This window comes from Dermacentor andersoni, chromosome 5 (assembly GCF_023375885.2).
Source record: "Dermacentor andersoni chromosome 5, qqDerAnde1_hic_scaffold, whole genome shotgun sequence".
NCBI classification, from domain to species: Eukaryota; Metazoa; Arthropoda; class Arachnida; order Ixodida; family Ixodidae; genus Dermacentor; species Dermacentor andersoni.
In genome coordinates this window covers 19,175,975-19,194,186 of record NC_092818.1, presented here as the reverse complement: position 1 = coordinate 19,194,186, position 18,212 = coordinate 19,175,975, and the positions used below count along the sequence as shown (strand labels likewise).

The window sequence follows — 18,212 nt, the reverse complement described above, 5'->3', positions numbered from 1 at the left end:
AAGGTCGTAACAAACGTACACGTATGTATCGTCGAATGTGTGTTCGTCTATAGAGTGACGTCAGTGTCGCGTCAGTCTTCCTTGGAATGCTGCGTGGGGCGACGGGTTGGCGTGCTGGCGGCGGCCGCGGTTGACGACGGAACTGAGGCGTTACCGGGCCCGGGCGCGGGCGCGGAGGCGGAACATGAAGACGGGCTACGGCGGCGTACGCCATCGCTTCCGGCTGAGGCTGCGGCGATTGAGGGACCCCGATCTCCTCGCGGACGACGTCGGCAATCGAATCCACATGAAGCAGTGACGAAGGGAACAATTCTTCTGAAGCTCCTCCCGTACGACAGCTCTGATGGTCTCGCGAAAGTCCTCGGTGCCCATTGATAGAACTTCAACGTAGTTTGTTGAGATGGTGCGACGGTTGAATTGTCCGTTCGGCATTTCCAGTGCTTTCTCGATGTTAGTGGCCTCGCGAAAAAGCTCTTCGACAGTCTTCAGTGGGTTTCGTAGTATTGCGGCGAAAAGTTATTGCTTCACACCACGCATGAGTAGGCGAACTTTCTTCTCCTCGGACATTTCCGGGTTGGCGTGGCGAAATAGACGGCTCATTTCTTCCGTAAAGATGGTAACGTTCTCGTTAGGTAGCTGCACCCGGGCTTCCGATAAAACATCGGCCCTTTCTTTTCGAACAACTCTCCTGAAGGTCCTCAGGAAGTTATTGCGGAACAGGTACCACGTTGTGAGGGTAGACTCCCGGTTCTCCAACCATATCACCGTGGCGTCTTCCAAGAAAAAGTACACATGGCGTAGCGTATCCTCAGAGGTCTAGTTGTTGAAGGCTGAGATCCTTTCGAAAGTCTCCAGCCAGGTTTCCGGATCTTCCGACGAAGCTTCACGGAAGTAGCTCCCTGGGCTGTTCAAACACAAGGGGATAGAGACGCTAAAGCTGCCGTTGTTGTTGACTTGGCGACGATCTTCCTGGTCGTCTGCCAAAGTCCCTGCTCCGGGGGCAGTCCTCGCAGCCTGCGGCAACCTCACTGGTCTTTGGCGACGTTGGTGTTGTCTTACGGGTTTGGGCTTGGATCACGGCGTTGCGGGGGCGTCCTACATGAACGCAAGGCACCTCCGCCAAATGTCACGTAGTAGTGACGTTAAAGAAAACAGTAGCAAAAGTGTGAATGAAGAAACTTGTTTTATTGGGCGAACCTGTGCTAACAAAAACAGGCTACACTGCCCACAAACAGCTACACAAACAGGCACGATAGCAGTCGGAACGCAGTCGGCAATCGTCGGAATCTAATCTGCGGGTCAAGCGCTTCGGCTTTTATACACGAGCCATCGAAGGTTCCAGAGTAATTGCTGAAATCGCTAGTGCCGCGTATTTTCCAGAAGGTACTACACAATTGGCGTCGCGCACACAATCACATTACACGAGGTTCGGTGACAACAAACAACGAATAGAACCAGTGATAACGCCCAGTAAGTTGTAATCATGCGGGCGCGTCTTACTATATCCTCAAGTTGTTAGTGGGTGAAATGCAGTTCCCGAGAAAAGGATAAATAGGTACACGTGTCACTACTCGTACTCTAGGCATCGGCTATCCATACCATTAAAAATAGTTGGCTACCTCCTTCTCTTTAAAAATATAAGCCTTGTCCTGTGTATATATACTTAAACATACTGTGTCTGCATAGTGTTCACAGTGCAAATTTTAAAGAAATGTTCAAATGAAAAAGTACGGATGAATTATACGAGGCTGATCCTTCTAATGCTTTTGTCCCCCTATTGTCAGGATTGGCAGAAATAAAGCGAAAGTATAAATTAAAAGCCGTGCACGTCGGCGCCAGCACTGATGCAGTAAGCTTTTTAGCCACAATTTTAAGTGAGAAGGTAGAGGCAACTCAAAAGAAACCGCAAGTGATGTAGGTAACAGAACTCTGGTAATGACAGTTTAGAGAGGGGTGGGGTAGGCTTCGGCATCGCCTGGGGGGGGGGGCGATGCCTCTCTCCCGAAATCTTCTGGACTCGGGCCTCGGAGCCTCCCCCCCCCCCCCCCTCGGTAGTCTGCGCCTATGGTTGTGACCCCTGCATCGGCACATTCATTCTATTGACTTATTGCTGGTATGTGCGCGATAGAGTGGGCATAAGTTTGCGTGTGAGTTGGGGTGGATGTGCGTAGATGACATGCGAGAAACTTACTATGCCAGGAAGCGGTGCTACTCCTTTTGTCACTGTGTAGCGAGTGACTCACCTTTGCCAATGTTCCGGGTTTGAACTCGTTTGCTTGGAGCTTAACGATACAGCGCTGGCAGATGAGATACATTTTTTTATTCATCGCAAAGGGCCAGCAACACAGGCAGTCCTTGTGTAGCAGCAGTCCGTGAACTCGACCACACATATTCATTCCATTCTTTACATACCAGTCACTATTTTTGCAACCTAATACGGCACACGTCTTCCCTCTTTTGGTCTACATTTGCAGAATGAATAGAATACAGCGGGTTAGCAATCACCCAGTTGCATTTCCGAGAGCTGATCCCACAGTAGCGGTGTAGAAACGGTAATGGTTTCACATTTGTGCGCTTTCACACGACTGAGGCAATTGATTGCAAGTCGCCAGAAACGGCATCTTGTTCCTCTAGAGCAAACTACTTCACAAAAAGGGCCTGTATGCTGCACAGCAAAGAATAACGAGCAAGAGAGAAAAAATAAGACAGGGCTCGTTACAGAAGGCACGGCTCGTTACATGACCACTCCTTTTGCTTTTTTTTCTGTTGTTTCTTACAGTATTTTCCCGATTGTACATAAATGTTCAATGTGAAATAACTCCAGTTTCAATGTTAACCAACCACTCTGTATTTCCATCTCGTTTAGTATTTATTTTATGCGCTGAATGTCTTAATTGTGCTCTCCAATGGGAGCAAGAAAGGCGCAGACGCCTTGTCAGGCATCAACTTGCCTTTTGGTCTGCGCCCTAGGCAACTAACTGTACCATACGTTGTCTGAATAAACTCTTTGACTTTGACATAATCGTGACCTTAACTCTTGGCTTCATTGTGGGAGAAAAAAAGGAAAAGATCATCACTTGCAGACATTGGTCGAGACAGTGTAGGAGAACCGCTTGGATGCTGTAGTGAGGGTGGTTCACCTTCAACACCATCGTATCACAACATTTAATTTGCACATATCCCTACTACCTACTGAACACTTCCAAAAATATGTTTGCAGTAGACCTCTAGGTAGCGCTCCCTAGATAAGTTACAGTAAACAGCAAAATTTTCTGGTAAGGCACTTAAAAATTGGACAGCAAAGCAAGGGCTCCAAATGGGTATTGTCTGCAGCAGAGGCAAGTCATCGCAATGCTTTCTGTACTGTTCCTTTGTGTTCTGCTTGCTGGCGTTCTCGTTCATTCCAGCACGAAATTGCGATGGCCATTTTCCTTTTTGGGCCAACAAGGCTGCAAAACAATGAAAGAGAAGATGAGGGGAAACCACAATTCGTCGACACATTTGAAAAAGAAGCACCCCACACCAGTCAATAAAATTATTCGTACCACATTATGAAGAGAAAATGCAAACCCACATCCACACGGTGCGTAAAGTGCAATTTAAATTATGATAAGGCATATGTAGTACATAATGACCTATTATGATACATTCGCGTGATGTTAGTAAATATTTTTATGTAAGAAGAGGCGCGAGAACGACTATGTACAGGTATACAGTCGACTCGCGACGACGGACCCTGATAATCCGACAAAAAACGACCGTTTTATTCAAAATCCGTAATATCCGAAAAGCATCACTTCCAAAACATTTGTCGCGATGTCTAACGACTTTATTGCAAAGAGTGAGTGACGAACGTTCAAAGCAAAAAAACAAGAAAAGTCGCAGTTTCACCCGAAAGGCGAAACATCGATTGTGATGGCAAATTAAGCAAGATAAGCACGGCAGCAGCAGCGAACGAATTGACCTTCGTGTTGTCTCTCGCTTCGACGCGAACTAAACGTTGAAAGCACAACATATTACGAAGCTATCGGCACTGGGCGCACTTTGTCCACATCGCAGATCGCTTTCAGGATACGGCGCCCGCGCGCACTTTGTCTACATCGCAGATCGCTTTCACGTTACGTAACTTGTGGTTCAAAGCAAAAAAACAAGAAAAGTCGCAGCTTCGCCCGAAAGGCGAAACATCGATTGTGATGGCAAATTAAGCAAGATAAGCACGGCAGCAGCAGCGAACGAATTGACCTTCGTGTTGTCTCTCGCTTCGACGCGAACTAAACGTTGAAAGCACAACATATTACGAAGCTATCGGCACTGGGCGCACTTTGCCTACATCGCAGATCGCTTTCAGGATACGGCGCCCGCGCGCACTTTGTCTACATCGCAGATCGCTTTCACGTTACGTAACTTTGTCTTTGTCCACTTTGTCCACTTTGTCCACATCGCAGATCGCTTTCGCGTTACGGCGTCCGCGCGGGCGCGCACTTTGGTCACATCGCAGCTCGCTTTCAAAATACGGCAGCCCCGCGGGCACGCACTTTGTCCACATCGCAGATCGCTTTCACGTTACGGCGCCCGCGTGGGCGCGCACTTTGTCCACATCGCAGATCGCTTTCAAGATACGGCGCCCGCGCGGGCGCGCACTTTGTCCACATTGTAGATCGCTTTCAAGACACGGTGCACGCGCGGGAACGCACTTTGTCCACATCGCAGATCGCTTTCACCTTACGGCACCCGCGCGGACGCACACTTTGCCCACATCGCACATCTTTCAGGATACGGCGCCCGCGCGCCCTTTGTCTACATCGCAGATCGCTTTCACGTTACGTAACTTTGCCTTTGTCCACATCGCAGATCGCTTTCGCGTTACGGCGCCCGCGTGGGCGCGCACTTTGTCCACATCGCAGATCGCTTTCAAGATACGGCGCCCGCGCGGGCGCGCACTTTGTCCACATTGTAGATCGCTTTCAAGACACGGTGCACGCGCGGGAACGCACTTTGTCCACATCGCAGATCGCTTTCACCTTACGGCGCCCATGCGGACGCACACTTTGTCCACATCGCACATCGCTTTCAGGATACGGCGCCCGCGCGCACTTTGTCTATATCGCAGATCGCTTTCACGTTACGTAATTTTGCCTTTGTCCACATCGCAGATGGCTTTCGCGTTACGGCGTTCGCGCGGGCGCGCACTTTGTCCACATCGCACATCGCTTTCACGTTAAGGCGTCCGCGCGGGCGCGCACTTTGTTCACATCGCAGCTCGCTTTCAAGATACGGCAGCCCCGCGGGCACGCACTTTGTCCACATCGCAGATCGCTTTCGCGTTACGGCGCGGGATCGCTTTCAAGATACGGCGCCCGCGCAGGCGCGCACTTTGTTCACATCGCAGCTCACTTTCAAGATACGGCAGCCCCGCGGGCGCGCAATTTGTCCACATCGCAGATCGCTTTCAAGACACGGTGCACGCGCGGGGACGCACTTTGTCCACATCGCAGATAGCTTTCAAGATACGGCGCCCGCGCGGGCGCGCACTTTGTCCACATTGTAGATCGCTTTCAAGACACGGTGCACGCGCGGGAACGCACTTTGTCCACATCGCAGATCGCTTTCAAGACACGGTGCACGCGCGGGGACGCACTTTGTCCACATCGCAGATCGCTTTCAAGATACGGCGCCCGCGCGGGCGCGCACTTTGTCCACATTGTAGATCGCTTTCAAGACACGGTGCACGCGCGGGAACGCACTTTGTCCACATCGCAGATCGCTTTCAAGACACGGTGCACGCGCGGGGACGCACTTTGTCCACATCGCAGATCGCTTTCAAGATACGGCGCCCGCGCGGGCGCGCACTTTGTCCACATTGTAGATCGCTTTCAAGACACGGTGCACGCGCGGGAACGCACTTTGTCCACATCGCAGATCGCTTTCAAGACACGGTGCACGCGCGGGGACGCACTTTGTCCACATCGCAGATCGCTTTCAAGATACGGCGCCCGCGCGGGCGCGCACTTTGTCCACATTGTAGATCGCTTTCAAGACACGGTGCACGCGCGGGAACGCACTTTGTCCACATCGCAGATCGCTTTCACCTTACGGCGCCCGTGCGGACGCACACTTTGTCCACATCGCACATCGCTTTCAGGATACGGCGCCCGCGCGCACTTTGTCTATATCGCAGATCGCTTTCACGTTACGTAATTTTGCCTTTGTCCACATCGCAGATGGCTTTCGCGTTACGGCGTTCGCGCGGGCGCGCACTTTGTCCACATCGCACATCGCTTTCACGTTAAGGCGTCCGCGCGGGCGCGCACTTTGTTCACATCGCAGCTCGCTTTCAAGATACGGCAGCCCCGCGGGCACGCACTTTGTCCACATCGCAGATCGCTTTCGCGTTACGGCGCGGGATCGCTTTCAAGATACAGCGCCCGCGCAGGTGCGCACTTTGTTCACATCGCAGCTCACTTTCAAGATACGGCAGCCCCGCGGGCGCGCAATTTGTCCACATCGCAGATCGCTTTCAAGACACGGTGCACGCGCGGGGACGCACTTTGTCCACATCGCAGATCGCTTTCAAGATACGGCGCCCGCGCGGGCGCGCACTTTGTCCACATTGTAGATCGCTTTCAAGACACGGTGCACGCGCGGGAACGCACTTTGTCCACATCGCAGATCGCTTTCAAGACACGGTGCACGCGCGGGGACGCACTTTGTCCACATCGCAGATCGCTTTCAAGATACGGCGCCCGCGCGGGCGCGCACTTTGTCCACATTGTAGATCGCTTTCAAGACACGGTGCACGCGCGGGAACGCACTTTGTCCACATCGCAGATCGCTTTCAAGACACGGTGCACGCGCGGGGACGCACTTTGTCCACATCGCAGATCGCTTTCAAGATACGGCGCCCGCGCGGGCGCGCACTTTGTCCACATTGTAGATCGCTTTCAAGACACGGTGCACGCGCGGGAACGCACTTTGTCCACATCGCAGATCGCTTTCACCTTACGGCGCCCGTGCGGACGCACACTTTGTCCACATCGCACATCGCTTTCAGGATACGGCGCCCGCGCGCACTTTGTCTATATCGCAGATCGCTTTCACGTTACGTAATTTTGCCTTTGTCCACTTTGTCCACATCGCAGATGGCTTTCGCGTTACGGCGTTCGCGCGGGCGCGCACTTTGTCCACATCGCACATCGCTTTCACGTTAAGGCGTCCGCGCGGGCGCGCACTTTGTTCACATCGCAGCTCGCTTTCAAGATACGGCAGCCCCGCGGGCACGCACTTTGTCCACATCGCAGATCGCTTTCGCGTTACGGCGCGGGATCGCTTTCAAGATACGGCGCCCGCGCAGGCGCGCACTTTGTTCACATCGCAGCTCACTTTCAAGATACGGCAGCCCCGCGGGCGCGCAATTTGTCCACATCGCAGATCGCTTTCAAGACACGGTGCACGCGCGGGGACGCACTTTGTCCACATCGCAGATAGCTTTCAAGATACGGCGCCCGCGCGGGCGCGCACTTTGTCCACATTGTAGATCGCTTTCAAGACACGGTGCACGCGCGGGAACGCACTTTGTCCACATCGCAGATCGCTTTCAAGATACGGCGCCCGCGCGGGCGCGCACTTTGTCCACATTGTAGATCGCTTTCAAGACACGGTGCACGCGCGGGAACGCACTTTGTCCACATCGCAGATCGCTTTCAAGACACGGTGCACGCGCGGGGACGCACTTTGTCCACATCGCAGATCGCTTTCAAGATACGGCGCCCGCGCGGGCGCGCACTTTGTCCACATTGTAGATCGCTTTCAAGACACGGTGCACGCGCGGGAACGCACTTTGTCCACATCGCAGATCGCTTTCAAGACACGGTGCACGCGCGGGGACGCACTTTGTCCACATCGCAGATCGCTTTCAAGATACGGCGCCCGCGCGGGCGCGCACTTTGTCCACATTGTAGATCGCTTTCAAGACACGGTGCACGCGCGGGAACGCACTTTGTCCACATCGCAGATCGCTTTCAAGACACGGTGCACGCGCGGGGACGCACTTTGTCCACATCGCAGATCGCTTTCAAGATACGGCGCCCGCGCGGGCGCGCACTTTGTCCACATTGTAGATCGCTTTCAAGACACGGTGCACGCGCGGGAACGCACTTTGTCCACATCGCAGATCGCTTTCACCTTACGGCGCCCGTGCGGACGCACACTTTGTCCACATCGCACATCGCTTTCAGGATACGGCGCCCGCGCGCACTTTGTCTATATCGCAGATCGCTTTCACGTTACGTAATTTTGCCTTTGTCCACTTTGTCCACATCGCAGATGGCTTTCGCGTTACGGCGTTCGCGCGGGCGCGCACTTTGTCCACATCGCACATCGCTTTCACGTTAAGGCGTCCGCGCGGGCGCGCACTTTGTTCACATCGCAGCTCGCTTTCAAGATACGGCAGCCCCGCGGGCACGCACTTTGTCCACATCGCAGATCGCTTTCGCGTTACGGCGCGGGATCGCTTTCAAGATACAGCGCCCGCGCAGGCGCGCACTTTGTTCACATCGCAGCTCACTTTCAAGATACGGCAGCCCCGCGGGCGCGCAATTTGTCCACATCGCAGATCGCTTTCAAGACACGGTGCACGCGCGGGGACGCACTTTGTCCACATCGCAGATCGCTTTCAAGATACGGCGCCCGCGCGGGCGCGCACTTTGTCCACATTGTAGATCGCTTTCAAGACACGGTGCACGCGCGGGAACGCACTTTGTCCACATCGCAGATCGCTTTCAAGACACGGTGCACGCGCGGGGACGCACTTTGTCCACATCGCAGATCGCTTTCAAGATACGGCGCCCGCGCGGGCGCGCACTTTGTCCACATTGTAGATCGCTTTCAAGACACGGTGCACGCGCGGGAACGCACTTTGTCCACATCGCAGATCGCTTTCAAGACACGGTGCACGCGCGGGGACGCACTTTGTCCACATCGCAGATCGCTTTCAAGATACGGCGCCCGCGCGGGCGCGCACTTTGTCCACATTGTAGATCGCTTTCAAGACACGGTGCACGCGCGGGAACGCACTTTGTCCACATCGCAGATCGCTTTCACCTTACGGCGCCCGTGCGGACGCACACTTTGTCCACATCGCACATCGCTTTCAGGATACGGCGCCCGCGCGCACTTTGTCTATATCGCAGATCGCTTTCACGTTACGTAATTTTGCCTTTGTCCACTTTGTCCACATCGCAGATGGCTTTCGCGTTACGGCGTTCGCGCGGGCGCGCACTTTGTCCACATCGCACATCGCTTTCACGTTAAGGCGTCCGCGCGGGCGCGCACTTTGTTCACATCGCAGCTCGCTTTCAAGATACGGCAGCCCCGCGGGCACGCACTTTGTCCACATCGCAGATCGCTTTCGCGTTACGGCGCGGGATCGCTTTCAAGATACAGCGCCCGCGCAGGCGCGCACTTTGTTCACATCGCAGCTCACTTTCAAGATACGGCAGCCCCGCGGGCGCGCAATTTGTCCACATCGCAGATCGCTTTCAAGACACGGTGCACGCGCGGGGACGCACTTTGTCCACATCGCAGATCGCTTTCAAGATACGGCGCCCGCGCGGGCGCGCACTTTGTCCACATTGTAGATCGCTTTCAAGACACGGTGCACGCGCGGGAACGCACTTTGTCCACATCGCAGATCGCTTTCAAGACACGGTGCACGCGCGGGAACGCACTTTGTCCACATCGCAGATCGCTTTCAAGACACGGTGCACGCGCGGGGACGCACTTTGTCCACATCGCAGATCGCTTTCAAGATACGGCGCCCGCGCGGGCGCGCACTTTGTCCACATTGTAGATCGCTTTCAAGACACGGTGCACGCGCGGGAACGCACTTTGTCCACATCGCAGATCGCTTTCACCTTACGGCGCCCGTGCGGACGCACACTTTGTCCACATCGCACATCGCTTTCAGGATACGGTGCCCGCGCGCACTTTGTCTATATCGCAGATCGCTTTCACGTTACGTAATTTTGCCTTTGTCCACTTTGTCCACATCGCAGATGGCTTTCGCGTTACGGCGTTCGCGCGGGCGCGCACTTTGTCCACATCGCACATCGCTTTCACGTTAAGGCGTCCGCGCGGGCGCGCACTTTGTTCACATCGCAGCTCGCTTTCAAGATACGGCAGCCCCGCGGGCACGCACTTTGTCCACATCGCACATCGCTTTCGCGTTACGGCGCGGGATCGCTTTCAAGATACGGCGCCCGCGCAGGCGCGCACTTTGTTCACATCGCAGCTCACTTTCAAGATACGGCAGACCCGCGGGCGCGCAATTTGTCCACATCGCAGATCGCTTTCAAGACACGGTGCACGCGCGGGGACGCACTTTGTCCACATCGCAGATAGCTTTCAAGATACGGCGCCCGCGCGGGCGCGCACTTTGTTCACATCGCAGCTCGCTTTCAAGATACGGCAGCCCCGCGGGCGCGCAATTTGTCCACATCCCAGATCGCTTTCAAGACACGGTGCACGCGCGGGAACGCACTTTGTCCACATCGCAGATCGCTTTCAAGTCACGGCGGCCGGAGTACACCCCACCTTCCCTCCCTCACCTCGGCACCCAGTGCCTCGCACGAGAAAGACGGCGCGCTTTCGCCTCGCTTTCATCCCTCCCTCGCGCACACGATATTGAGCACCGATCATCGGCAGGCCCTCGCAAGTCAGTTACTGGCCCGTGTCGACATGGCAAAAGTTCGTTTTATACACCCGATTTTGACAAAAATCGTCGCTAATTTCGTTGGCTATAGCCGATAAACCGTTGAATACCGCGGCCCGTTAAAAGCGAACTTCGTTGCATTAATGAATTGATAAAACAAACTACGGCTGAAATGTGGTCCGTTATATCCGAAAGTCTGTTGTACGCGGGTAGGTCCGTTGTAACAATTGTAGACTGTATATACAAGCGCATATGCATGCAGAACTGTGCAAAATGAACAGCCCATGCAAGGTTATAACGTCGTCGTCGTCATCGTCTCTTTAATCATGACAGGCCTGCTCTTGGCCGATATAATAACTGTTCCATAGAATTACCCCCAGCGGCAAAAGAACTGTGCAGGAGCTCTAAATAGTCATCGAAAGTACAGTGGTAGATCTTGAACCTTGATACGTAAACGACATCACTGGGCGGAAGGAGAGAGAGACGACGAGATGTAACTGACAGGGGGCAATCTTGTAGTTAACAGGCGTCACCTGGCGCAGCACAGGGATGGGTCCGTGTACTGGGAAAGAAGCTTTTCGGAGAGGCCCACATGGCGGGAAGCCGACCACATAATCACAAGCGCACCAGGAGGGATAGTCACGTCGCGGTGCGAAGCATCGTAGTGACGTCGACAGTGGCGTAACCAGAAATTTCGTTCGGAGAAGGCTCACGTTGGAGCTCGGCCTCCTCCTCATCAAATTTGTAAAGGGTTCAAATACATGAATAATAACTGCATTACCACTGCCAAAGATGCTGCAAACGAATTCTTAAGCGCTACGCACTGTCAAGACAAGTAAAATATGTATTTTTTCATAAAAGAATGCACTCGTATGTCTCAACAATTGTGCCCGAAATAACTGATATCAATGCTTCCATGTTTTTGTCTATTTAATAAGCAAAAAAATATCACACGAACTTTAGAACTACATCAGTTCGTAACCAGCACAGCAGTACATGCCGCTGATATGAAAAATGTAAAGGCCATGAAAATAACAAATCGACGACAAATATTTTAATGAAACTATGTCATTCAAGAACCTTGTTTACATTTTTGTACATATGCAACCACCAGGCAAAAATCTCAATGACGCTGTCCTTTGTTCCAATGTATCGCGCAGGAGCAGCTGTCACCGGTCGTGTATTGTGGGTACCGTAAAAACCAGCGTATAATACGAACCTTCCTATAGTACGAGGTGAAATTTTTTGGACGCGAAATGGCAAAAGAAGTTTTATCCGCGTATAATACAAGCTAGGAAAACTCGAGGAAAACATTTATTTAAATTGCACTCCGCACTTCAATCGCTGCCTTCCTCAGCTGAACCCTCTTCGGATGGTTCCTTGTTGGACATATCTTCCCAGAGGTACTCATCCTCTGTGCCGTCGAGCGCGTTCCAGATGCCGCACTTCTTGAATGCGCGACGCACAAGGTCATCTGGTATGCTGGCCCATGCGTCCACAATCCACTTGCATAGCGTGGCTGGCGAAGCCCGCTTCGGCCGCCCGGTCGGCGTCACTACAGGTTCACCTGAGCGCATCCAATCTGCGTAACACCGCTTGACCGCGTGCTTGAACGGCTTGTTCACGCAAACATCTAAAGGCTGCAGCTGAGACGTCATCCCACCCAGGATAACAAGTTCAGTGCCGGATTCGCGCAACAGCCTCTTCACTGAGCCGGCCAAATGGCAACGAAATGCGTCCAGCACGAGGATGGACGGAAACGACAACAGTGCGCCGGGCCGCCTACACCAGACGGACTTTATCCAGTCGAGCACAAGATTCTCGTTCATCCAGCCTTTCTCATAGCATCTCACGACCACATTTTTTGGCAGCTCCTCACCTTTAGACACTGTCTTGCGCTTGAAGGCAACATAGGGCGAAAGCTTGCGTCCGTATGCCGTGCATGACAACATGACGATAACTCGCGTTTTCTCGTTGCCAGTGGACCGGACATAAACTTGTTTACAGCCATTTTCGTGCACGGTGAGGGGCGATGGCATGTCCAGATAAACTGGCGTTTGGTCAGCATTGCCGATTTGCCCTAGCTGGAGGTTCTTGGACTTGCGCAGCGAAATAACATGGCGCTGGAAAGCCATAAGCAGCTCTTCGAACGATTCGGGCCCCTAATGTCGAAAAATGTCGAGGTAGAAAAGCAGATTGTGGTGGAGATCTACAGTCTGCTACGTCTGGGTGGTAACTCAGAAGCGATCATCGATTGAATGGCGCTTCCAGGGCAAAAGTCGTACTGCTGATGAGTTGGGGAACGGGAAGAAGTGGCCGCTGTAAAGTCTTCCACTTCATGTCCATCAAAGGCACAGATGAGGGCAAGTGAGACGCCTTGTGGCACCACTTGTGGTGTCAAGCTGAAATTAACAGAAACGCAGGTGCAGTTCGCCGCTATAGAAACAATGGTGTGGGGTACTTTGATGCTGTTGGTGACGAAGATGTCAACGATAGGCATCGAAACATAGCATGAAGAACTCACGGCAACGACATGAAGTCAATCTGCAAGGGCAAGCGGGTGTACTCGGCAGAACAGAGGCATCTTGGAAGTTGGTCAGCGGGGTCAATCAGTCGATAAGGGTGGAGTGTGTGGCAAGGAAGTCGCAGCCTAGGATCACGTCATGCGGACACTTGGCAAGGACGACAAACAGAATGAATGTGTGGGGATCAGCGATGCCAAGACGAGTGAAACACAGCAGTGCACATCAATGTTGCAAGTTTAGTGCTTTTTTGCGGTGCCTAGTGGAAAGATTTGTTGTATAGAGGGTGGTGGGCTTTTTAGCAGTTTTCATGCCAGGTATTTTTTTTTTTTTTTTGACAGTACAAAAACTTAAATGTTCTTGAACATAATTTGTACTTCACATGTCTCAAACATGCAGCTTATCCATGCGCCGTTGGGTGCCCCTTTGCCTCGTGAAATAGCTCCAGTGAAACACATCCGAAAAGTCGGGAAGGAATGGCAACAGGAAGCAGCACTTTGAGACTGGTCGACGGAAATTCTAGATGACACCAGACGAGCCAAGTGCCGCTAGTTCAAAGCAGAATTTTGGACAAAGCACGGGAATTTAGTTCCACACGCTGCTAGAGAGAAATATATTACGGCTGCTGAACCATTTTCCTTTGGTAGGCAAACAGTGCTGCAAGCACGACAAAACAAGTCTCAGATGTCATGCGCTGCTGAAGGATGCCTCACCATGTTCGTATGCGCCCACTTTGCAATTGTGACTTCAGGCCACCTCAGTGCTGCACAATAAATTGCTGTTTCACTTACACGCTGCCCAAGCACATTATTCAGAGAATCGGCACGATGGAGGTCTATGCTGTTAGCGATGGCAACGACCATAGACCTAGCCACGCCAGTGAACAAATACACACAGAGGACTGTACCAAGAGGAAACAGGTGATATCTTTCTGTAATTTTATTCACTACCTGGTAGTTCAACCTGCTTTCTGGCCAGTGATTGTAAGCATTGTTTTCTTTTTTAAATTTTGCTTCGCAATAAGTTCCTGCGCTTCACAGCCACACAAGGAAGTGGTTATTAATATTGCTAATTTATTTATCTTTCATTCTATTATGAATGAAAAAAGAAACACACCTTCCTGTCCAGTATAATTTCCTTTAACTGTGTTGTATGTACACACAATAAAACATATTTTTAATGTGATTCTGATTGTTGTGTGCATTTAGCGTGTTTTTAGTGGATTTTGTGGGCTCGCATCTGATGCGTCATCAGTAGGCAGTCAATTCAATGCACGTCACTGCAATGTCAGAGGCTTGCAGTATAAAAACACGCTGCTCAATAGATTGTTCTTGTTGCTTTATCTGGCTTACTTGTAGTATCACTAGCAGCGATATAACAGTGGCGACAAGGGTGCGTACTGACGCTAGACGAGGAGACCCATGCAAATATGAGTGGCGGGCAACTGCCAGAATTTGGAGATATGGACGGCAGGTGGCCGACGTATTGTGTTCATCTGGAGGCTTATTTTGAAGCCCATAACATTACCAATGCAACAAAGAAATGAGCACTGCTCATATCATCGCTCATGAACAGCGCAGTGGGTGTGGTTCAAGGGCATTGCCAACCGAAGAAGGTCAACGAGCTTAACTATGATGAAGTCGCCGTGCATTTGGAAGAACATTATGCCCTGCAAGTCAACGAGATCGCTGCAAGCTATGTGTTCTTCATGCACGCACAAGAAGCCGGTGAGACTGTCCAGGGTTTCATTGCTGAAGTTAGACGGCTGGCAGAGAAGTGCAATTTCGGGACATCATTGGAGCGCATGCTAGGAGATTGAATTGTGTGCGGCGGGCACAACGAATACAGTAGGCTCCATTTACTGATGCAACAGAAGCTCACACTAGAACAGGCAGAATGTTTTGCAATTGCGGCACAGAAAGCAGCCGAGAATGCCAGGATGATGCAATCTACAGAGCAAAGTGTTGTAAATTTTGCATGCTAAAAGAGCCGTACGGGGAATTTGCAGCCAAAGCCGGATATGCGCGGCCTGTGTGGACGGCGTGGTAGTGAAAGACATGCCGAAGATTAATGTAAACACCTGCACACAGTGTACCACAGGTGCAGCAAATGAGGCCACCTGAGCCGAATGTGCCAGTCAACCACATCTGGCCACCAACAGCAGAGGCCGTAGATGAATGGAAGGCCCCAGGGTTCGTACAGAACAACAGGTGAAGACAGTGCAACCTCGGACGATAACAGGGCCCTGTACACAATAGAGGCTGTTCATCATCAAGAGGCCAGCATCCACAAGGTGAAACCAATTTACAAAGTCGTCTGCTGGAATAGCGTCCCTCTAACAATACTGGTGGACACGGGATCACCTGTAAGCATCATTTCAGTAGCAGTGTTTCGGAAGTGCGAAACAAAGTGGCCGCCATTGCGGAAAATGCAGCTAAAGCTGTCCTGCCTATTGGGTGAACTTCCAGTGCTTGGACAACTAAGCATGATGGCCATGTGTGATGGGAAAGATATTCCTGGTACGGTTATAGTGGTCAACAGCCAGGGACCGTCGTTATGTGGCAGTGACATGATAAAAGCTTTTAACGACGTCAGCGTGGCCATGCTGACGAACATGGTCATGAGCATGCAACCGATCAAGTTCAATGGAGCTAACAACGGAATCAGAAGCACTACTCAGTGAATATCCTGACATCTTTGCTAGAGGTCTTGGACTTTGCAAGGGACTGCCAGTGACATTTCAGTTGAAATAAAATGCGTGTCTGCGGTTTTTCAAGGCCAGTACTATACCTTACGCTTTGACGGAGAAGATGTCGGAAGCACTGGACCAGCTAGTTGCAGAAGACGTCCTTATGCCGGTGAAAACTGCACAGTGGGCAACACCAGTTGTAACCGTTGTAAAGAATGATGGGTCATCAGAATTTGCAGAGATTTTCGTATGACAGTCCATGCAGCCACAGTGACAGAGCAGTACCCTTTGCCGTGAGTGGATGACATTCTTGCAAAGCTGAATGGCGGGGAAGTTTTAACGACATCGGACCTACAACCCAGGCCTACAACCAGCTACCACTGGATGAAGACACCCAGAAGATAGCGGTCCTTAACACTCAAAAGGGCATCTTCTACTTTAAACGACTGCCTTTTGGCATAAGCTATGGCTGGTTAAGCTATGGTGGCATAGGCTATGGCTGGTGCGGCCCTGATGCCGCACCAGCCATACTTCAGAGAAGGATGGACGGGCTGCTGGGCGATATTCCAGGTGTGCAGGTATATCTGGATGACATTATCATCACAGAACAAAAGAATGACATGTCACGGCTACGGAAAGTCCTTCAGAGACTACGGGAGTATGGTCTCCAATTGTATAAAGAAAAATGCAAATTCTGGCAAAGCGAAGTCACATTTCTCGGCCTTTGTATCAACGCTAACAAACTGCAGCCGAAGGACGCGAACATAAAGGCAGTTCTCGAAGTGCCAGAACCCACTTCAGTGAGTGAGCTGAAAGCCCTCCTAAGTCTTGTGAATTATTACGCCAAGTTCCTGCCGAATCTGGCCACTGTGCTGGCTCCCTATACGCCCATCTCACGAAAGGCACCAGGTTGCAGTGGAAGCAGGAACACAAAGAATGTTGTCAGCAAGTTAAGGAGTCAATGGAGGCTTCCAAGTTCTTGGCCCGTTTTTGATCCTGATAAGCCGTTGCGGCTGCAGTATGATGCGTCAGCAGTTGGCATTGGAGCCGTCTTGTCCCACCGCATCAACGCTGTTGATTACCCCATCAGGTTCCACTCCAGGAAGCTCACAAGGGCAGAGTGTAATTACTCGCAGCTGGAAAAAGAGGTTCTGGCACCCGTGTTCACCACTGCACAGTTTAAGGACTACTTGTATGGACACCAGTTCATCAGGACACCTCTGACTGGTTTGTTCAATCCAAGGAAAGCGCTACCACCACTGGCAGCTGCCAGAATTCAGCGCTGGACCTTGTTCCTTGGCAACTACAGCTATATGTTGCAGTACCATAAGGGCAGTGAGCATTAAAGTGCCGATGCCCTCAGCTGATTGCCACTGCCAGTTACAGAGTGGCGAAATGGCGATCACGACGAACAGGAGCATGTTTTGTTTGCCCAAGGCCTAGAAGAAATGGCAACATGTGCCCGAGCAGTGAAACAAATGACCGATCAACACACTACTCTTCAACAGGTCAAAAATGAATTTTAGAGGGGTGGCCGCTGTTTGCCCCACAGGATCATGAGGAGTACCAGCCGTATTTCTACAGAAGGATGGAACTGGCCATAAGTGACAGTTTGGTGTATTGGGGACATTGCATTGTTTGACCCATGGTGGCAAGAAGACGTGCACTAAGCCTGCTACATGAAACTCATCCTGGTATGGTTTCCATGAAGAACACAGCCGGAACGCTATTTTGGTACCCGGGACTAGACTCGTAGATTGAGCGACTGGCGAGATCATGCTATGTTCATGCGCAGGCTTCCGCGATTCCATATGCCCAGGTACCGGTGACGTGGCCGGCGATAGGGGAAGGATGGAGCCGTCTGCACAGTGATTTCACAGGTCCGTTCGACGGACAAATGGTCTTGGTCATTGTAGACTCGGAAAGAAAATGCATTGAAGCGGAGCCATTGAAGGATGCCAGACCAGAAACCATGGTCGGAGCACTAAGGTCGGTATTTGCAAAGTTTGAGCTTCCAAAAACGTTTCTGCCTGACAATGGACCACAATTTGTGGGCTTAGTTTTCTACGAGCTCCTGGCATGCAACAAGATACAACTCGCAACAGCACCCTATCACCCACAATCGAATGGTTTAGCCGAAAGAGTGGTGCGCACAATCAAGGAAGGACTAAAGAGAAATCTGGGAAAGGACTTGAAAATGCGGTTGGATAGTTTTTTGGTCAGGTACCGCCAAACACTCAGAGAGGATGGCAAGTCATTGGCAGAATGTTTGCTGGATTACCAGATTAGGACA

The 18,212-nt window shown here is 51.8% G+C and overlaps 1 protein-coding gene across 2 annotated transcripts in view; it reads right to left on the bottom strand.

The window, feature by feature from the left end:
* Positions 1-1,164: 1,164 nt before the first annotated feature.
* LOC126529852 (ankyrin repeat and SOCS box protein 16-like) overlaps positions 1,165-18,212 on the bottom strand; it is a 90,822-nt gene continuing 73,774 nt past the window's right edge. For both annotated transcript variants that reach the window (XM_055070135.1, XM_055070134.2), the window contains one exon: positions 1,165-3,449. In XM_055070135.1, the coding sequence (XP_054926110.1) occupies positions 3,344-3,449 (106 nt within the window). In that variant the 3' untranslated portion in view covers positions 1,165-3,343. The remainder of the gene's footprint in view (positions 3,450-18,212) is intronic.